General features: G+C 43.5%; 1 protein-coding gene across 3 annotated transcripts in view; it reads right to left on the bottom strand.

Moving 5' to 3' along the window:
* Positions 1-20,905, bottom strand: part of LOC121280820 (dihydropyrimidinase-related protein 3-like) — a 197,200-nt gene that overhangs the window by 47,363 nt on the left and 128,932 nt on the right. For all 3 annotated transcript variants that reach the window (XM_041193084.1, XM_041193083.1, XM_041193085.1), the window contains exons 8-11: positions 20,333-20,453; positions 20,068-20,224; positions 15,789-15,930; positions 14,347-14,517 (exon numbers count right to left, since the gene is read on the bottom strand). In XM_041193084.1, the coding sequence (XP_041049018.1) occupies positions 14,347-14,517; positions 15,789-15,930; positions 20,068-20,224; positions 20,333-20,453 (591 nt within the window). The remainder of the gene's footprint in view (positions 1-14,346; positions 14,518-15,788; positions 15,931-20,067; positions 20,225-20,332; positions 20,454-20,905) is intronic.

The raw sequence follows: 20,905 nt of genomic DNA, 5'->3' as shown, positions 1-20,905 counted from the left end.
ATGCGACAGAGACAAAGGGACTGAGAATGGGATGGAGTCCTTACAGGAAGCAGGGTGTGAGGAGCTGTAGTCGAGGTAGCTGTGGGAGTCGGTAGGCTTGTAATGAATATTGGTGGACAGTCTATCACCATAAATTGAGACAGGGAAGTCAAGGAAGGGAAGGGAAGTCTCAGTGATGGACCATGTGAAAATGATGGAGGTGTGGAAATTGGAAACAAAACTAATAAATTTTTCCAGGTCCAGGTGAGAGCATGAAGCAGCATTGAAGCAGTCCTCGATATACTGGAGAAAGAGTTGTGGGAGGGGACCCGAGTAGGACTGGAACAAGGAATGTTCCACATACCCCTAAAGAGACAAGCATAACTGGGGCCCAAGTGGGTACGCATAGCCACACCTTTTATTTGGAGGAAGTGAGACGAGTTTAAGGAGAAATTGTTCAGTGAGAGAACAAGTTCAGCCGGACGGAGGAGAATAGTGGTGAACGGGGATAGTTCGGGCCTCTGTTCGAGGAAGAAGCGGAGAGCCTTCAGACCATCCTGATGGGGGATGGAGGTGTAGAAGGATTGGACATCCATGGTGAAGAGGAGGTGGTTGGGGCCAGGGAACTGGAAATTATTGATATGATGTAGGGCGTCAGAGGAATTGCAGATGTAGGTGGGAAGAGTCTAGACAAAGGGAGAGAGAATGGAGTCAAGATAGCAAGAAATGAGATGCTGAGAGGTTGCTTCCCCTTGTAGGAGAATCTAGGGCCAGAGGGCATAATCTCAGAGTAAGGGGTTGCCCATTTAAGACAGAGATGAGGAGGAATTTCTTCTCTCAAAGGGTAGGGAATCTGTGGAATTCTTTACCGTTGACGGCTATAGATGCTGGGTTGTTAACAATATTCAAGGCTGAGACAGATAGATTTTTAAGGGAATCAAGGGTTATGGGGAAAAGGCAAGAAAGTGGAGTTGTGGATGATCAGATCAGCCATGATCTCATTGAACGGCAGAGCAGACTCGATGGGCCAAATGGTCTACTTCTGCTCCTAAGTCTTATGGAGGTTAGTAGGTTGGCCAAATATTTAGGTACCACGTTTAACAAAGAAAGTAAAGGCACAAAAAAATGTGTAAACCTTGCACAGAAACTTACTCATGACTTTATCTGTATTTACACAAGCAAAAAAATAACTGAGGCTGAAAAATGGCTCCATTCCAGGGATAACAAAATGGAGTTGAAGTGTCCTTTGATTGAGTGTTGTTTGAAGGAGGTCAAGGTTGTTGATTACAGTCATTCAGACCTGAGCAGTAGTTGGCAGCACTTCAAAAAGACACAGGTTTACATTTTATGTGAATTAGAAATGCCATCTTTCTGTTACTGGCCTGATTTAACACAGAATGGCTTTTTAAAAACTCGTGCAGGGATGTTAATTCAAAGTCCCATCTGCCCTCTCAGGTGGACGTTAAAGATCCCTTGGCACTACTTCAAAGAAGAGCAGGTGAGTTCTCCCCAGTGTCTTGGCCAATATTTATCCCTCGACACATATCACCAAAACAGATTGTCTGATCATGCATCAGATTGTTGTTTGTGGGAGCTTGCTGTGTACCAATTGGCTGCTCAGTTTCCTCGATTACAACAGTACCGACACTTAAGTTCTTCTTGTGAGGTGATTTGAGATGTCCTTAGACTGTGAAAGGTGCGACGTTTGTGCAAATGCTTTCTTTCCTTCCAATTAGTGCCCATGCCCCAGGCTTCTAATGAGCACAGGCATAAGAGCATCCACACTGAGGATGTTTGTGCACATTCTTTGAAGGTGGCAAGACGGGTTACCAAAACAGTTAGTAAACTATGTATGTTCTGTGTTTTATAAATAGAGTACTAAACCCACTTAAACACAAGACTAGCCTTAGCTGAAGTATTGAGTCCATTCTTGGCACCATACTTTCGAACGACATGAAGGCTTCAGAGAGGATACAGAAGAGATTTATTAGAATGGTTTCAGGGATGAGGGATTTCAGTTATGTGGAAGCTGGGGCTGTTTTCCTGACAGCAGGGGAAGCTAACAGAAGATTTGATAGAGGCGTCAGAAAAGATTTTGAAAGAGTAAACAATGAGAAACTTTTCCCAATAGCTGAAGGCTCGACAACCAGAAGACACAGATGTAAGGCAATCTGCAAAATAACCTTGAGGAAATAAGTACATGAAGAAAAATAAATGGTTAGGATTTGGAATGGGTTGCCTGATTGAGTGGTGGATCCAGGTTCAATAGGAACTTTCAAAGAGAACTGGGTAAATATTTGAAGAAAATTGTAGGGATGTAGAGACAGAATGGGGAAGTGAGGCTAGCTGCACTATCCTGCAAAAGAAACTGCATAGACTCAATGGGGTGAATAGCCTCCTACACAGCTATATTATTCCATGACTCTATAAGAATCAAACAGAAATTGTGGTTTCAACTTGGTCTCAGGATTCAAGGGGCAAGAGTGACCGGTTTCCAACAGTCTTTCAATGCGACAGAAGTTTTCATATCAAGATAGTTTTAAGGGGCCATAACCTGCTAAGTGGTGATCCCTCGTGAGTATAAAATGAGGAGACCCTGAAGCACAGGCTTGGAATGGTAGATGAGTCAGGTACAAGTCAATCATATGGCCCTGGAAACAGAACTTTAAGCATCAGAAGTAGAGTGCTACAGGGGTCATGTTAAACCTTGGAAATAAGTTGTTGAAATCAATATTCTCATACAGGAACTGAGAATGATGGGCCTACTTCTAAGGACCAAATAAACTTCTAAAGGCATTAGTTACCTGCTGCATTGTGCTGAGTTGACTCAGGTTTGATTGCTGTTTGTCACTTTGAATAATTAGGATAGAAGTTAGTCCTATTTGGCAATGTACTATTAAACAGTGGTGTTATGAAGCCTTACTCCTTTTCCTTACCATGAAATTACATTCCCTTAACAAAAAATCAAATCCTTCTGTCCCGATAAGCTACTGCACCATCTGCAATTTCCCATTGCTCTGCAAAGTTCTTGAACATGTTCTCACGTCCCGAAGTGTGCCCATCCTTTTCCAAAAACCCAACTCTGAATTTATCTGATCATTGAAAGCACAGCATTTCCCTCAGTCAAGATTCTGCAGTAAAGTTTCTGGAGTGGGATTTGAACCCATAGCCTTCTGATTCAGAGTGTTCTACCAATCGAGCTAATATCAAGGCCTGAATTTTACGTTCCCCATTGGTGGGTTTGGAGAGCAGGTAGCCTTCTCACTACCTATTCGGCCACCCCTGACCTGCCTGAAATTTTACGGGGGGGAGGGGGGATCGCTGGGCCACCCTCTCACCCTTGGGCCTATTGAGGTCCTTAAATGGATGCCAACCATCTGACTGGCTGGCAGCTCTCCAGTAATTAACAGTAGTTAACACTGCTCCCAGCATTAAATTACTGCAGGGCAGCTGTCGGGATCATGGGCAGGCTCCACCACCCTGCCTGACCTTGCAGTCAGGAGGGGAGCAGATCCCAGCACCCTGTAAAATCCCACCTCAAGCTCACACTCGAGTAATGGCTGCTTGATTGAGATACTCGTGGGGACCAGCACCAGGGAAACAACATCCTGGTCAGCCGATATTATTAGGAGGCGAGAGAGAGAGAGGGGCAATGTTCCCTCAAAGCTGGGTGTACGCTTAGTCACATAACAACCAGGAACATGCTGTGCAGGGAACAAAGAGGCTGTGAACAAGCAATATTCCCTTTAAGCTGCACCTATGCTCACACATCAATCTTAAGGGGACTGAACAGTGCAACAAGCAGGCCGCACTCAGAAAGCCTAAGTTACAAGGAACATAAGAGAGGGAGGAAAAAAATAGCAACAAGAAAATGAATGTCAACAGAAGCTGGTTGAGACTTTTTAAATGTTTTGGTATATGGCAGCAACTTTTACTGAAAGAACTTTTAACAAACAATTTCATTCCATGAAGGTACATGACAGATATTTAGGACCCATCCAGCCAAAAGAAAGGACAGCTATGACTGTATTCATTCCCATGTCTGCCTTTAAGTAATATTGAATGGTGTGCCAGCTCCTCCATTTATCGCAAACACCCTATTTCCTGTTTATTTGACGAGTGCCTGTTTAAATTTTGGTTGCCAGGTTTCAAATCACGAAGAAATTTAAAATGAAGAGTCCACTCGGACTGCTCACATTAAACCAGCAAAGCCTTGAAAGAAAACTGCAACCCAGAGCATTAAATGCCGCTAAAAACCGGCTACTTTGAAAGATCACTTGTAGCTATAAACTGAACAAAATTTATGGACTTCTTTTGTTTCTTCCTAGGAAATGACAGATGGTGGTATTTCCTGTGAGGATGGGCACTGGTTCAAGTATATTAAATGTAGATTTGATCATTTTGAAGAGGCGACTGGTTGGGCCAAATTCCTGTTCTGAAATCACTGTGTTTACACAGACAGGCAAAATGCTCCCTGAAGTCAAGTCTCTAATTGGCAATTCATGTCAGGTACACGTCAGTTGATATAGAGGGACACGCATGCACGCACACAAACACACACATGCACACGCACGCGCACATGTGCGTAAAGTGAGAAAATTGGAGGTATAATGGATGGTGCTGCAGTCCAACAGTACAAGTTTTCAGAAATTACAGAGGCCCTGTGACTTTGCACTTTTAGTCTGAGGATTCTGGATTACTGGCTTTTTCTTTTAATTCCTTTGCTCTACTTCAAATAACCAATCTTTCAGCCAATCTCAAACCACTTTATCTTCCTACTCATCTTCCTGCCTTGGAAAGCCTGTTTGACCTTGACCTCAACCTCTCCCTTCCTTGCTCTCCTAGCCTCCAGGCTCCCCTTCCTGCCTGCCGCACATTAAGTGCTTGGAAACTTGGCTCTGAGAGACCTGCTACCTAATTGTTTGTACTAAGGTAAATTGCCTAAATTCCAAAATGGCTCCTTCTGGATCGAACATGTCTTCAGGGGACACTGTCTTCGTGAAAAACCTTTTACTTCCATTTGCTTATAGATGCAGCAAATGATCCTAAAATGCGTTAAAAGGCAACATTTGCAAAGGTTGTCAGAAATGGAGCAAGTTTCTCCTTTCCCAAAACAAATAAGGTTTGTGGGAACATTGTCCATTTTTATAAGAAAAGGCCACACCCCTTTAAAAAGACAACAGAAGTAACATACAGCTGGAATGCCCTAGGGTTCACAACAGATGGGCCTCATCCAAGGTAGGGCTAAACAAAAAGTCTACCGGAAAGAGAGAAAAAAAATCATCACAGGGTCAGGTAATTGCAACCAACTAATGAAGTGCTATAGTGAGCACAGTGGTGGGTCCAAGCGACAGGAAACATGAGAATCAGCAACAGCTCATCAATTGTATTGGAGGAAATAGGGCAAGATTAATCATTGACTTGTAGTTACTAGACCTTTCCAGGAAGGTAAGGCAAACACTTTGTAGCTGCCCGAGAGAAATGTGCCAAAACCTCCTCGCACTCCCCTGCTCCCATCTCAAGGCGGCAAATATCTCCCTCTAATCTCTGGTCATCTTCCAATAAATGTTATCTTCAGCTTGTAGCCCCCTTCCTCCTTACTCTCTCCTGGCAGACAGCTGGAAGCTCACTGATATTTGGGTTAAGGGATGGGTGAGAGGTTAAACCGAGCTCCTGTCTACAGGAGAGAAAGAAAAACAGGTCTGCCATTTAGTTCTGACAAATGGCCAGGATTTAGCAGATCCTGTCAGAACGGGCATGATAGTGGGGGAGGGGTGAGGGGCTGGGAGAATCGGACACTAGCACCAGTATCTCTTTCAGATTGATATAAACAATCCTGTGTCTTTATTTCGAAGAAGAGCAGGTGAGTTCTCCCAAAATACCTGGGCCAATATTTAACACTTAATAAACTAAAACAGATTATCTGGTCATTGTTACATTGCTGCTTGTGGGAGCTTGTTGTGCACAGATTGGCTGCCACGTTTCCCACATTACAATAATGACTACACTTCAAAAGTACGTCAGCTGTAAAGTGCTCTAGGATGTCTTGAGGTTGTGACAGGTGCTAATTAAATGCAAGTCCTTTTTTTTTATAAATGTTTTAGATGGAAGAGAAAGCCACTAGGTTTTATTCATATTTGTGTTTGTCAGCACTCTAGATTAATTTCTCATGACATTGACTTCCAGGCCAGCAGTGCCACCAAGGGAGGCGCCTGTTGCTAATAATGCTTCGAGGCCTTCACCAGGAATCATTACTGGATCCCTTGAGACAGGTGAGTTGGGCTGGATGGGGGTCGCGTGGAGGTTGTTGCTGGCGAGGGGGTGTGGGGGTCAGATGCAAGGACATGGAGGCGGCTTTCAAGGCTCTACTCCCACCTCCTCCTGACGTCGGGTCCCTCGAGTGCCTGTGAACCAAGGGTTGGTAAAATCTGACAGGATTTTCTGGGCGGCCTTTGGGAACCATGGGAGATCCGTATGAGTTCTGTTATATCCTTGAGCCGCCTTTAAATTCTGGTGGGTTCAGGGATAATTGTCTTTAAGTGGCTCATTAATGAGCCTAACTGACATCCTGCCACCAGCAGGCAGGCTTCCCCTCTCTCACTAAACTGGGGATAGTTTTCCCAATGCCAGGAATTAGAAACAGGTAGACCTGACTGATATTCCCTGCCCCCCTCCCCCACTATCATGCCCACTTTGCAAAGATTCATTAAATCCCAGCCATTTGTCAGAACTAAATGGCAGGCATGTTTTTATTTCTCCCCTGTGCACTTTTGTCCAGCAGATTGGACATCTGGTTTTACAAATTATCTTGTTGACCATTTTCCTTGATTCCTCTCAAATGGTGTTTGCAGGCCCCATTCAGCCTTTAATCATTCCTCCTATCATTTGTTGCCCATGCGCTTCTTCCTGTGTCACACAGTTTTGCCCAGCTTTATGGTATCCATTCATCTTAATCCTTTAACAAGTTGAAGAGATTTGGAGACTCCTGTTGGGGAGCAAAGTGGACATTCATTCTGAAGGCCTTGTCCAGCTGGGTTAGGTAATGGGGATCACAATGTAAAGGCAATTGGCAAAGCCAGCTTTACACTTGGTCTAGTTTCCTTCCCCAATGAAGTCAATAAAAAAGAAAACGGCTGAGTGCAAATCCGATAGGTTTCTTCTGAAGCGATTATCTTAGATAGGGTGGATGGCCTTTTGCCAGTTGTATTTACACTGTGATCCTCAATGCCTGCTCAGTGTGAGAATGGGTGTTTTGAAAATATTTTTGGAGAATATTGTGTTATTCTGTGAAGAAGGCTGGGTGTCATTTGTGTGTGTGTGTGTGTGTGTGTGTGTGTGTGTGTGTGTGAGAGAGAGAGATAGAGAGAGAGAGAGATTTAATTAAACTGGGCAAGAAATTTATAGGAGTCAGGTTGTCTGGGGAATTGAAACATGAGAAGGATAGGTGTTAAGTTAAATCTAACACGGCATAATTAAATAAGTTGAGAGTTTTTTTGAATATCAAAGGGGAGACAGAGGTATCAAGGAACATATTTGCATCTTGGAGTTCCATAGGTAAATATGGTGAGGTATTATATTTTATTGACCCTAAAGCAAAGACAATATAGAGACATGAGGGATTTTATCTTTGGAAGGATTTGAGTTTCAGAGGTGTGAGAACAATGGAACCAGAGATCAAAGGGGAACAAAATATATTTTAGAGTTACTGTGGAGAGCTTAGGATAGGAGATAGATGGAGCTGTTTGAGCTATTGAACTAGAGCTAAGGAGATAGCTGGAGATGAGCTGGGGGGCTGTTAGCTCTGGGCTGGAAGGAGATGCAGTGTGAACCAGCCATGCAGTCAAGCCAGAAAAGTCTCAGGCTGCAACAAGCAGTTTTATTCTGAAGTGGATTCCACCACAGAGAAGAAGAGGGTAGGGGTCATGTAGTATGCCTTTATTGAAGCTACAGCAGTTTTCCTTGTGTAAAATTACTGGATTTCATAGTAGACATCTATAGGGGAGTGTTGCCTGGAATGTGTTTATTTATGGGTTGACCAAGTAGAGAGTTTTGGTGAAATGTTCTGTAAGACAAACCTTAATTGTGTAACTGTAATCTTGTGTGCTTAAGTTTTCTTTACTTTTTGTTAATAAAACTTTTACTTTTAATTTTTAAAATCCCAAAGATGCTACTGGACCTCTCGTCGCGTTCTTGTTTTCAGAATATAAAAAAAAGTTATGGCCCCTAAGCCAAATTTCCCTCTGGGATTTGGTTTGCACAGTAATTTACACTGGCTGTGGTCATAACATTAGCCAGGAGGCAGCATGTTGATGCCGGGAAATAGGACTCTTCTCAGAATCCAGTATGTGCAGCACAAAAGGATCCCTTAATTTTGCCCCAGCCATATCTCTTGACCCCAGTCAAAGAAGAGTACCTCCTATTGCATCAATGCAATAGTTTACACAACAGATTTCCAATGGCATTTGAGTGAGGCTGCCAGCTCAGTACTCACAAGGGATGAATTGTGACCATCAACGGGTGATTTTGCGTAATGCATAGGCTTGCAGTTGAGCGGTGCTTTCATGACCTCAAGACATCCAAAACACTTTACAGCCAACTAAATACTTCTGTCATGATGCAGGAAATGGACTCACTTCCACTAGAAACTGGGTTGAGCCAATCCCTTAATCATTTTAGGAGCTTGTGAGGAAGGGAGATATTCAATCCAGTCAGAATGGGTGACAGGGGAACAGGAGAATGCCATTCAGCCCCTCAAGCCCATCCTGCTACTCAAATAGATCATAGTTTATCTGTCTCTTAACTCCATCTACCTGCCTTGGCTCAGTAACCCTTAGTACCCTTCTCTAACAAGAACATAGTAATTAAAATAAGATTTCAAATATGAACAGTCTATCAAAAATGAAATGGCCTAGCAAGCTATTCAGTTGTATTAGGGATGTGCAATAAATGCTGACCTTTGCCAGAGATGCTCATATCCCAAGAATGAATAAACAAAATGTCATGGTATTGTTCCAATTTTCCAACAAATCTTAATACTGGGCAGCTTTTAAGAGTTATAAAATATTCTGATTGAACAGAAGCACGAGAGAGAGATTGGAGAAATAGAGAAAAAACTGTCAAAACTTTGAACAAGCTGCACTTGGCCGATTTGGGCTATTAGGTTTCTGAAAAGATAGTCAGAGTTTAAGAGACATGGCCATCTGAGGAGACATGCTCGCAAATTGCAGGGGAAGTTCACCAGGAAACCACAGATTAGTCAGCGAAATCCTTCACACCCACATCCAGCTGGATATGAGAAGTCAGTGGAGAAGATCAAGAAGGCATTGCAGTGAATTTCCTCCGTGAATGAATGAGTGCATCAGTAAGAAGGCAGCCATTGATAGCAGTGCATGTACACTGAAAAAGGCCCACTTATTTGGATATCTACATGAAAAAGGTGTTATCGCTCTATTCTGTAAATACGAATGATAATCACCATTAAATTTAACTTAAAATAGCGGCTTAGAGGGTTAACTTCTGCATCGGGTCTGCATAAGCTTGACTTGTATTCCCTTGAGTACAGAAGTGTGATGGGTGACTTAGATGAAGGGATAGCATAATATATCAAAATTTGCTGATGATACTAAGCTAGGTGGGAAGGTAAGCTGAGATGCTGCAAAGAGATACAGACAGGTTAAGTGAGTGGGCAACAAGATGTCACATGGAGTATAACGTAGGGGAGCATGAAATTATTCACTTTGGTCGTAAGAATAGAAATGCAGAATATTTTTTAAAAGGTGTGAAACTTGTAAGTGTTGCTGAAAAAATACTTTTTGTTGATGCTTTTCATCTTGCACTTATCGGAACAATTTGGGAGAACACCAAATGTAAAGGGAACAACAATTTATACTATGCGAGAAGAGATTGCTGATTGGTTGGCAGGTGGACTCTGGTTGGTAGAGTCATTGCCATGGAGAAAGCACCAGTTGATGGTGACTGACAGTTAACTGCCAAGCATTGTTTGAAATTTAAACCAGGCAGCTTTACTCTGATTGTCAAGGCATTGGCCTGAGGAATGAGCCAGTGAATGGCTGTCACTGCTTTTGTTTAGCTGAAACACATGCAATGCGTGTACATGTTCTTTCTGTCTGCAAAGAACAGGGCCCTAGGTTGTATCTTCTGGTACATGCAAATGCACCACATTGCGAACCTGAGTGACAATCTTAAATTGGTTGTCAGTGTAATTTTTAGCACACTGAGGATTATTTAGCAAATGCTGTCCAATTGTGAAATCACATCTAATGTTGGACACTGAGTTTTAAAAGCACGGGGTACGGCCTGTACCTTGCCTGTTGCGAACTGCAGAAGGGACATGCTGTTTGAGACGATCCACCAGCTTTTGGGATATACAACCTATATACTTAGCATCACATTAGCAATGAAATTCATGAATGAGCCAAGTGTGGTGCATTTGCATATACTGGAAGGTACATATATTAATACACAGGGCCCTGTTCTTTCCAAACAGAAAGAGCATATACACACATTGTACCTGCTAAGCAACATAAGTGACAGCCATTCTCTGGTTCATTCCACAGGGAAATGCCTTGACTAATCAGAATTAAGCTGCCTGGTTTAGATTTCAAACAATGCTATCAATTGAAGCTTTCGTAGCTGAGATTGATAGTTTTTAAGTTAGGGAAGGGTGTCAAGGGATATGGGGCAAAGGCAGGAAAATGGCGATGAGATGACCTAACTGAATGATGGGCAACATGACTTACCTCCGTCTTCCTAAAATTTTTATAAAGGCTTGTATTGAAGTCTCTTCTACCACACCATCTGACCTACCCAACAGTGGCTGAGTTAGTAAATAGGCTGCAAGTAATTATACAGATGAGGAAGACCCCCTCTCCTCCTCACCCCCAATCTTAGTTTGAGCCAAGTTAACCAACACCAAGGTCATGGTAGGAATGTTTCTCGGTATTCCCTGGCTAGAGATGGGAGCTCTCAAACACTGCTCCTGGGGCTAATTCTGTGATCTCTGCTGGACAGCGCACAGGAGGACAGAACTGGGTTCAGCTGTGAGCTCCCTGAATCAAGAGTTACTCTCTACTGGGATTCATTACTGATGAGTAGGCAGTTGAGTGATGGAATGGCGAATCTGCTTGTGCTCAAGAAGGGTGGAAACTAAAATACGATGGGGAGGGAGAGAGAGGAGGGAGAGGGATATAGGCCAAAAGAAATAATGCAACCATTTAACTCTCAGGAAATTGAGCTCAGGAAGCAATGCTGCAAATTGATTAAAATAATAAAATACGTTAATAAACAAAGCATAAGTGAGGCAGTGAATAATGAAACCCAGCTAAGAATTAATGCCTCCTAGACAGCTTAAGACGACAAGGAGCAACAGAGGGTTGTTAATGGCGTGGATAGTTTGGCTCAGGATAAATGCTTCAGCTTGATGGAAGGAAAGGTTCAATTCTTTGACAAAGATCCCCAGTAAAGAAAAACTAAAGCGATACATTCACAACCTTTGATGTGGGCTTAGAATCCATGTGATATAAAACCACTGGTCTTTCTGATCTTTCGCCTTGAGGTCGAGTTAAACCATCTGTGAGTCAATGTAATCAGCATTCATGATGCAAATGAAATGATCCAAATTAACTAGACTACACCCTTGCCAATCCTCTGTCAACTCTTCCTAACCCCGCGCACTGTCACTCCCTCACACCCATCCCATATCTACCCACTGACTGTAATCCACCCATCAACCTGCTCCCAAACCACTCACGGTTACACCCACCCCATGCTCCATCGTTCTTCCTCCTGCACCCGCCCACCGTGCCGCACTCAGCCACCCCACTCTCCATCACCTCTCCTCCACCACCCATTTTCATCCATCCGCCACCCTACCCAGCATCGTTTTCCTCACCAGCCCCACCCATTGTCAATCCCCCCTCCCCTACTCCACCCATTGTTGCCTTTCTCCTCACCCCACCAAGTGTGGTCCCCTCTCATCCACCCTATCCACTGTGTCACCCCATTCCCCCAAACCCACCAATCATTATGCCTGAATAATGAACTAAAGCAATGCTTCAAGTGTGGTTATAGCCATTAGAGCTTCAAGGCACTTGGTAGCAGGTTTTGTCAAATAAAACTGTGAAACGTAAAGAAAAACTATCAGTTTATCTTCGCAGCAAAAATTTCTGAATTTTGTAAAGGCAGTGCTTAATTTGAATGCAAAGCACTCGTACAAGGATGCCCTCTATTATTATAACTCTACTTTCTCATGAGACTTTCTACGTCTGTTTAGCAATAGGTTACAAATGGACAATGAATTTTGATATCAATAGAGAATCTTCTAAACTCTGGCAGGGTAAATGTATAAACTGTGTAGAGCCTTGTGATCAAACACACAGGCAGCAGTATAAATGTCCTCATCCTGTTTGCAGCAACAATTGATTGCAGGTAGTACTACAATAATACATTCACAGACACCAACCTTTATCTAGGGAAAAGCAAAATACTTTGTCCTAACTACCAGGAGTCAGCCAATGTCCTTAAATTCCCATATAATATAAAGGCAAAATGCCGCGGATGCTGGAAATCTGAAACAAAAACAAAAAATGCTGGAAAAACTCAGCAGGTCTGACAGCATCTGTGGAGAGAGAAACAGAGTGAACGTTTCGAGTTCATATGACTCTATATGGGATACTTGCCTTTATCAGTCGAGGCATAGATTACAAAAGTAGAGAGGTCATGTTGGAGTTGTATAGAACCTTGGTAAGGCCACAGCTGGAGTACTGTGTGCAGTTCTGGTTGCCACCTTATAGGAAGGATGTTATTGCACTGGAGGGGATGCAGAGGAGATTCACCAGGATGTTGCCTGGGATGAAACATTTAAGTTATGAAGAGAGGTTGGATAGACTTGGGTTGTTTTCGTTGGAACAGAGAAGACTGAGGGGCGACCTGATCGAGATGTACAATGAGGGGCATGGACAGGGTGGATAGGGAGCAGCTGTTCCCCTTAGTTGAAGGGTCAGTCACAAGGGGGCATAAGTTCAAGGTGGGGGGCAGGAGGTTTAGGGGGATGTGAGGAAAAACTTTTTTACCTAGAGGGTGGTGACAGTCTGGAATGCCCTGCCTGGGAGGGTGGTGGAGGCAGGTTACCTCACATCCTTTAAAAAGTACCTGGATGAGCACTTGGCACGTCAAAACATTCAAGGCTATGGGCCAAATGCTGATAAATGGGATTAGGTAGGTAGGTCAGGTGTTTCTCATGTGTCGGTGCAGACTCAATAAGCCTCTTCTGCACTGTGATTCTGTGTGATTCTTCAGGCCTGATGCTGAAAATCCCAGATCTGGGATTTTCCAGCATTTTCTCTTTTTGTTTCAGAATTCCAGCAGCCGTGGTATTTTGCTTTTACCTCTGCATTCCTAGTCCAGTTAACACAACCACTATACTACCTACTCAGGAGGCTTGGACACGAGAAAGCCTTTATCCTGCCTTTCCTAACGCTCAGGTCCGTGCACTTTTCAGCCCAAGCCTGTGGGGCAGTGATCAGGACTGAGAACCTCATCTGAAAGGACAGGGGCACTGAACCCATGCTAGGCCTCAAATGCTTCACCTATTGAAAAATTGGTTAACTTGGCATTTACAATTTAGATTCAGCTTGGGATCTTTCCAGCTGTACTGGCTTGATACTTCACCAAGTGCTGCAATGATTCACTGAACTTTCCACCAGCCCCTCTTGATGGTTTAAAGAAGGAGCAGGTAGACCTGGTTTGTGAAGCTGTCACAAAAGCACAACAGTCGGGGGAGGAAAAGCTGCAGGGACGAAATTGAGTGTTGCTGAAAAAGCAAGACATGGCAAAGCTTTCCATCTTGCCGAGAAAGTCCCTTTTTTCAGCAATACTCAAGTTCTGTACAACCAAGGGAATTAAACTATTTTCTACTAGGAAAAGCAGCCAGGTGACCTATTTCTCCTGCACAATTTTATGCACTGAGTTTGTTTTTTTCCACGTTTCATATGAAGGTCATGGAAGCATTTTCCTCAGTACATTTTAGAGAACGTTAAACTGGGCTGCTAATAAAGATAGTTAAATGCTGGCCTTGCCAGCGAAGGCCCCATCTTGTTAAAAATAAAAGAAAGGATAATGAAAAAGTTTGACGGGGTTAACATACGGAAAACATTTTCACACGTAAGGGTGTGCAAGTTATCATCAATATAATAAAATCACAAATAAATCCAATAAAGAATGCAGCAGAAAGACTAGATTGATGGGGTTAGAAGGAGACTCATGCGGAGCATAAAGAGCAGCACAGACTAAATGTGTTGAATGACCTTGCTCTGGGCTGAAAATTCTACGTAAAAGTTTGACACCTACCGATTGGTGGGTTTTGGCAGACACCGTCTTCACCGCGTCTGGATCCCAGATAACCAGGTCACTATCAGAGCCGACAGCCACTTTGCCTTTCCGTGGGTACAGATTGAAGATTTTGGCAGCATTAGTGCTTGTTACCGCCACAAACATGTTCTCGTCCATTTTACCAGTCGCCTGCCGGAACAGAAACAGTTGACATCCTCACTCAGCTTCTCTCAGAGGGCCGGGGATGAATGGGGGAGGGCGATATTCCTCTTGAACACATTGAACGATTTAGAGAAAAAATGACATTCCTGTTTCTGAACTTAATGTCCTCAAAGCTTTTAGTTCAAAGGTATGTTTGTGTACATACAGGACTTGGGGTGGGGGGAGGAAATAATGCAGATCTAGTATGTAAAGAAAGTACATCAGCCATGATCTAATTGAATGGTGGAACAGGCTCAAGGGGCCAAATGGCCTACTCCTGCTCCTGTGTCTCCGATTTCTTTTTGTTCACCACCCATCCCCATACTTTTCACCCAGTGCACTAAAGCCTCACTGTAGTCTGATGGCACACTGAACATAAGATTCATAAAATGTTAGTCAATCTTGATGAGAAATGTGTGTGGGGGTGAGGACGGGGAGAGTGGCGGTGGGGAAGAGGGGGAAATGATTCAGACCAAACTACCTTAAAATCAAGAGAGCTTGGAGTAGATTTTCAAATCGCCTCCTGGATATAAAGCTGGCACTGCGGATTGGTAGTTCCTCCAATGGGCGGTCGATGCGCAGTGAAAGTTTTGTACCTGGGCAACAAGTTGAAATTCTATCCCATTGTACCCAATTCCTTTATGTGATGTGCCCTTAAAGGCCTTAAATCCTATTTATGGATTCTTCCGCAAGAACCTCCTCCATAATGGTTTGACTGACCTTCTCTTTTAGTTGACTTTATTTTCTGCCATCCTAACTTTTGCTTAATTACCTGAAGTTAGGATGCAAGAACTACCAGAAAAAGAGATTTGTTTTAATGCATCATGTTATGATGATGTGAAGTGCAATGCCTGAAAGAGTGGTGGAAGCAGATTCAACTACAGCCTTCAAAGGGAAATATGATATGGCATATACTTGCTGGAAAAGGAATAATTTGCGGGCCTATAGGGAAAAGGGAAACAGGACTAATAGGATAATTCTTTTAAAGAGCTGGCAAGGGCATGATGGGCTGAATGGCCTTCTTTTGTGCTGTAAAGCTCTATCATAATATTGACTCTAAATGAGTGCAGGAGCCTGCCAGTAACATGGCAACATGTGACCTAAATTCCTGACACATTCCAGGGAGAAAGATTTAAAACATGCACATTTTTTGCATGTGAGTATTTAAGGTTACTGGTAGAAAACCAGTAGCTCTCTGCACACCATGCTGCAACTAAACAGTCTCACGACAGGCAAGTTAGTGCAATAATTCCACCTACCACTGCCTTGTCCCAGATGATGGACATTCGCTCCTCTGCTCCATTCGTGCCCTCAGGAATCTGAGTGAAGTCATCCTTTCCGATCGCTTTCTGTGCTGTGCTGAATGTGCAGTGAGCACTCCCTGCTACTTGCAAATCACCACTAGATAAAGATTAGGCACAGTCACTTAGTGGAACAACGCAGTTACATTCACATTCCATCTCACTGTTGGTCCAAAAAAGCCAATTGATTTACAAGCTTCCCACAGACTAATATCACAACGTGTGGGATTGGACACATTTAACATTCAGTGCCCCGAAGAAAAACTCCTTACCCTGTTTGCAGATTGTAAAGCAAGAGGGTGATTTTGAAACCTGTGAGTATTCAGCATTTGCTGGAGATGCAGTAAAGAGAGGAACCTTTAACTAGACTCCATCAGAAGGCCAACTGTGACTGGCAACCAAAGCACAATTTTGTTAATTTTCTCCCAAAATTGCTCTATCCACAGCTAATGGTGCAACAACTTATTTTAACAAAACACGGGACAATGAAGGAGCTTGATCTAGGTTTGAATCCAGATCTGACTGACAAGGTGAAAGACTATATTAACTGTAAAAGGTCCTGCGTGAATGCATTTACTAGCTTAATTGTTCCGAGCATTAAACATTGACTCCAAGAAGCCATGTAATTCAAAGAAGCCATGGTGTGCCAGATGTGGGAAATTAAAATAAATTGCACCAATCATCAGGGGTGCTCTGCTGGAAGAGAGGCAGAGGCATATTTCTGAGGTCTAAGCAGTGTGCAAGGACTTGAGACCTACACTGGGAAAGGGTCCATTCTTCAGTGCTGGCATTTAGCAGAGTACAAAACTGATCTAAGAAAATGGTACAAAAATCCTTCACAATATCCTTTTCACTTTAATACACTGAACACAGACATCCAAAGGGTTAAGTATAGCATAATCCCCAAAGCCTTCTGAGGAGGGAGAGAGGGGCCAAGGTTACGCCTGCTGAATTGTGGCTAAATTCTGCTGAGAGCTTGTGTGCCACCAGACTTACAAAACGTCTCATTAACTGCACACATGAGCCTTGAGAGAGAGACTGCGGTTGAGTTAATGCTCCGTGCTTCAGTAACAGCAAATCTGTCCAATAAGATTAACAGGTTGCAGCAAACTGATGAGCCATCTCTGAGTTATGCTTCTGATTTGGAATTGAGTAGGGTCCGAACACAAGAAGGAATTACAATAAAAAACTTATTTTTTTCCTTTGGTCATCACTGAAGTTCCTCGTGATGAATAAATCTTCTGTACACATGACGAGGTCTCCAACAGATAGAAAGACTTGCACTTATATAAGAGTCTCTGCATGATGAGTAGGACCAGGCACTTAGGAGCTTACAGAATTGGAGGTTATTCTGCCTGTGTTGATATTTTGAAATAACTGTCCAATTCGCCTCACTCTCCTGCCTTTTCTCCGCAGTCCTGCAAATTTTCCCCTTCGGGGATGTAAATCCAATTCCCATTTGAAAGCTACTATTGAGTATATTTCCACCACCCTTTCAAACAGGGCATCCCAGAATATAACTCACTGGGCAAAAAATTCTCATCCTTCACAGGCTTTTTTGCCAATTACCTTAAATCTGTGCCCTCCGGTTGCCAACCCTTCTGCCAGTGGAAACAATTTCTCTCTAGTAGTCTATCAAAACCACTCATTTTTGAATACCTCTGCTAAATATCCCCTTTAAGAATAATTCCAGTGAACTATGGCACCATTGTGTCATTCTCCCCATTTCCTACACCCAGCATCCTGTGGCCTGGCTCAGTGGGATCGCCAATTAGTGTAGAGTTGGCACTGAATTTCCGTTGTAGGCAAAATGATTCAGAGGTCAGTTTATTGGAAGACGACAAACTGTTCTGTTCCAGTGACTTATTTTCTTAATGCAGCAACCCCGTGGTAGAAAATGGCATTCATAATGTGATGTAACACACGCAGGACTATTCCCAGGGCTGTACTTTTCTTCATCATTTGGAACTGCCAACCTGCAGTGCTGTTGACTTGCATCCATGGATGTGGACATTGCGGCTTCTGTTCACCACTCAGGCCATGTAATATCACTCCCTGGTGTGATGCCATAAGACAAAGGCCCCTGGGTAATGCATTCAAGACCCTGTGCAGAAAACTCCCCTTCATGGGTTGAGAATTCTCTATCAAAGTTAGCAGGGAAAAAGCTTAAAACAAAAGTAATTTTTATTTATTACGCATTTGATAACTTATGTCACAAACATTGCCTAGCAACGTGGCAGCAGTGTGTGCCATCTACAAGATGTGCTGCACGAATGTACCAAGGCTCCATAGACAGCACCTTCCAAACCCATGACCACTACTATCTAGAAGGACAAGGGCAGCAGATAGTAGGGAGCACCATCACTTAGAGGTTCCCCTCCAAGCCACTCACCATTCTGACTTGGAAATATGTCACCGTTCCTTCACTGTCGTTGGGTCGAAATCCTGGAACTCCCTCCCTATCAGCATTGTGGGTGTACCTATACCACATGGACTGCAGCAGTTCAAGAAGGCAGCTCACCACCACTTTAAGGGCAATTAGGGATGGGACAACATCCCATAAATGAATTTTAAAAATCTCAAACTGAGGCACTCGTAAAAAAATAATTTAAATTGTAAAATCTAAGAGGCAGACATTTCATTTGCCAGCATGTTTTGCACTTTAATTATGTCAGTTGGCAAGGCTGCTGCGTGGGGGAACACTGTACTAAATTTTGGAATGAAAATCCCTTAAATTGCTCAAAAAAACAAATGAGCCAGATTGAGGGGGTGGGGGAGCGAGGGTGGTGGAACGGGGGGGAGGTGGCACTGACAACAGTTCAAGTTTCTGACATCAACTGGCATATTTTCCATTCAAAACAGTTGTGATATATTTTATGGGTCCAAGCCCCTTTAAGAACCTAATTCTGAAGATTTGGCCTGTCCTATGTTTGGAGTGTAAGGTTTGTTTCCAGTGCAGGAAAAAGGAGAGGATAGCATAAAAAAAAAGTTAATCTTCATCCAGTCCTTGTGACCTCGATTCTACAGCAGAAACTAATTCAAACTTGGCATCTTACCTTCAATGGAAGGAAAAGCATTGTGTCATCTTACCTATGTTTTCTCCATCCTGCATCTCCTACTCAAACCCACCCTTTGCCAGGACCTGAACTCCTTACCTCCCTTCTTCCCACAGAAGAGAAGTTTCCAAAACCCAAGCTTGATATCACCTAATTCTCAATTTGGGGCGTCTGCTGTCCCGCCCTTTGAATTCTGGGTTTGGCTCTTATTTGGCAATGTTGAGGCAAAGACACTGAAACAGGGTACCTGGATATCTCGATACCAATGTCTGTTGTAATGGACAGGATTTTCGCTGCAATATGAAGTTAGGAATGGAGGCGGGCGGGCACATAATTTTGTGCTGTCAGCAGCATGCCGGTTTTCCTGAACCATACCACCCCCACCCACACTTTGCGAGCCATTTTTCTGGAGGTTACCTCAAGGGGAGGATATCAGCTCATTTAAAGGCCAGTTAGAGCCAATTACCAGAGGCTGACGGAATTTTTCAGTTGGCCTGCTAGTCTCTTGTGGCGTCAGGGGCACAGTTGCTGCTTAGAGGTTGTCTCCCTGTGGCAGAACTGGGGAGGGGGTTGGGGGGGGAGGAGGGTCGGGGTGGAGCTCCAGGATGCATTTGAGGCCGTCCCCTACCTACCTGGCCACAGTTCTGTGCAAGGGCTCCAACTCCACACTGGTGGCCCGGCAGCTGAGGCCATTTCTGATTTCGAATATGCTACACTCACTCTCCCTTACCTGTGACATCAGGCTGCAGTTCCTTCCAGGCTGCTGTTGCATTCCATTGGCCCTCAAGCTTTGACAGCCCAGCTGCTGTCCCTAATTGGATAACAAGTGCACCCTCTGGTTACTAATTGGCCAATTCAGGCAAAATCAGAGTGGGGTGCCTGCTCATGGCACAGTCTGAGGTCGGGACCCCCATTTGACCCCCCCCACTTCAGGGTCCTAACCCAAAGCACAAAATCCAGTCCAACATGTCAAGACAGCAGCAGGATTCTGAACAAACATCCAAAGATACATGGGGATTGGAAGCTGTCAGCACTAGTGGTTGCGCACCCTGCCATTCTGATTAATAGTTTTACTGTTAATTTAAAATAATAACAATCAGAAGATCCTTTCACTTCACCCCCTCCCCCAAAAGTTCGCAGCCGTTCAAATGCTTTTTGAGTTCCAATCTATTTGGCTTTACCTTGATAAGAGAGAAATCAGGTGATCAGGAGTGGTAGGATCTGGGCTGAGCGGTGGGGAAGTCACAAAAGCGGCAGCCTTGGCCCAGTTTTTGCTCCAATAGTGCGTGCCGTCTGTGCCAAGGCTGGCACTGATTGGTTCTCCAAACACAACATTGCCTAGCAACCAGAAAAATAAATGGTTTAGCATTAAACTTTAAATTCTTCAACAAGTGGCTTCAAACAGTCATCAGGCAAAACAGGCAGGAAAAGAAAACTGCACCCCACCTTTTTTCTTGGCTTGGGCTATGATGTCTGCCGCAGTCTTACTCATTACTTTTGTGACATAAAGAGGACAGTTGGTCTGACCAGCGATTGTGATAGCACGGAACACAGCTTCTGCCTCCAACTAAATAATAAATAACACATGTTATAGATGGAGCTCTTGGCTACACAAAAAGGTATTTTGTGAAAGGCTGTCAAACTCCTATTCAAAACGGGTGGCTTTTCTGTAGAATATACACACAGTGGCAAGTCATTAATTTAACCACTGCCCACTTGTTCAAATAGCCACTACTTACATTGATATAGTGCCTTTAACATCATATAAATGTTCCACTTTACAGGAGTATTATCGGACAAAATTTAACACAGCCGCACAGGGAGACATTAGGACAGGTAAAGAAAAACGTGCATTTTTATTGCGCGTTTCATGACTGCTGGATGTTTTTAAGCACTTTACAACCAACAAAATAACTTTTGAAGTGTAATCATTGTTGTAACACAAGAAATGCAGATGATTATTTGCACACAGCAACCCCCACAAACAGCAAAGTGACAATGACCAGATAATCTGCTCTT

The sequence above is a fragment of the Carcharodon carcharias genome, chromosome 8, assembly GCF_017639515.1.
Source record: "Carcharodon carcharias isolate sCarCar2 chromosome 8, sCarCar2.pri, whole genome shotgun sequence".
Classification (NCBI taxonomy): domain Eukaryota; kingdom Metazoa; phylum Chordata; class Chondrichthyes; order Lamniformes; family Lamnidae; genus Carcharodon; species Carcharodon carcharias.
Note: the sequence above shows the minus strand (reverse complement) of the source record. Positions and strands in the feature narration are given on the sequence as shown.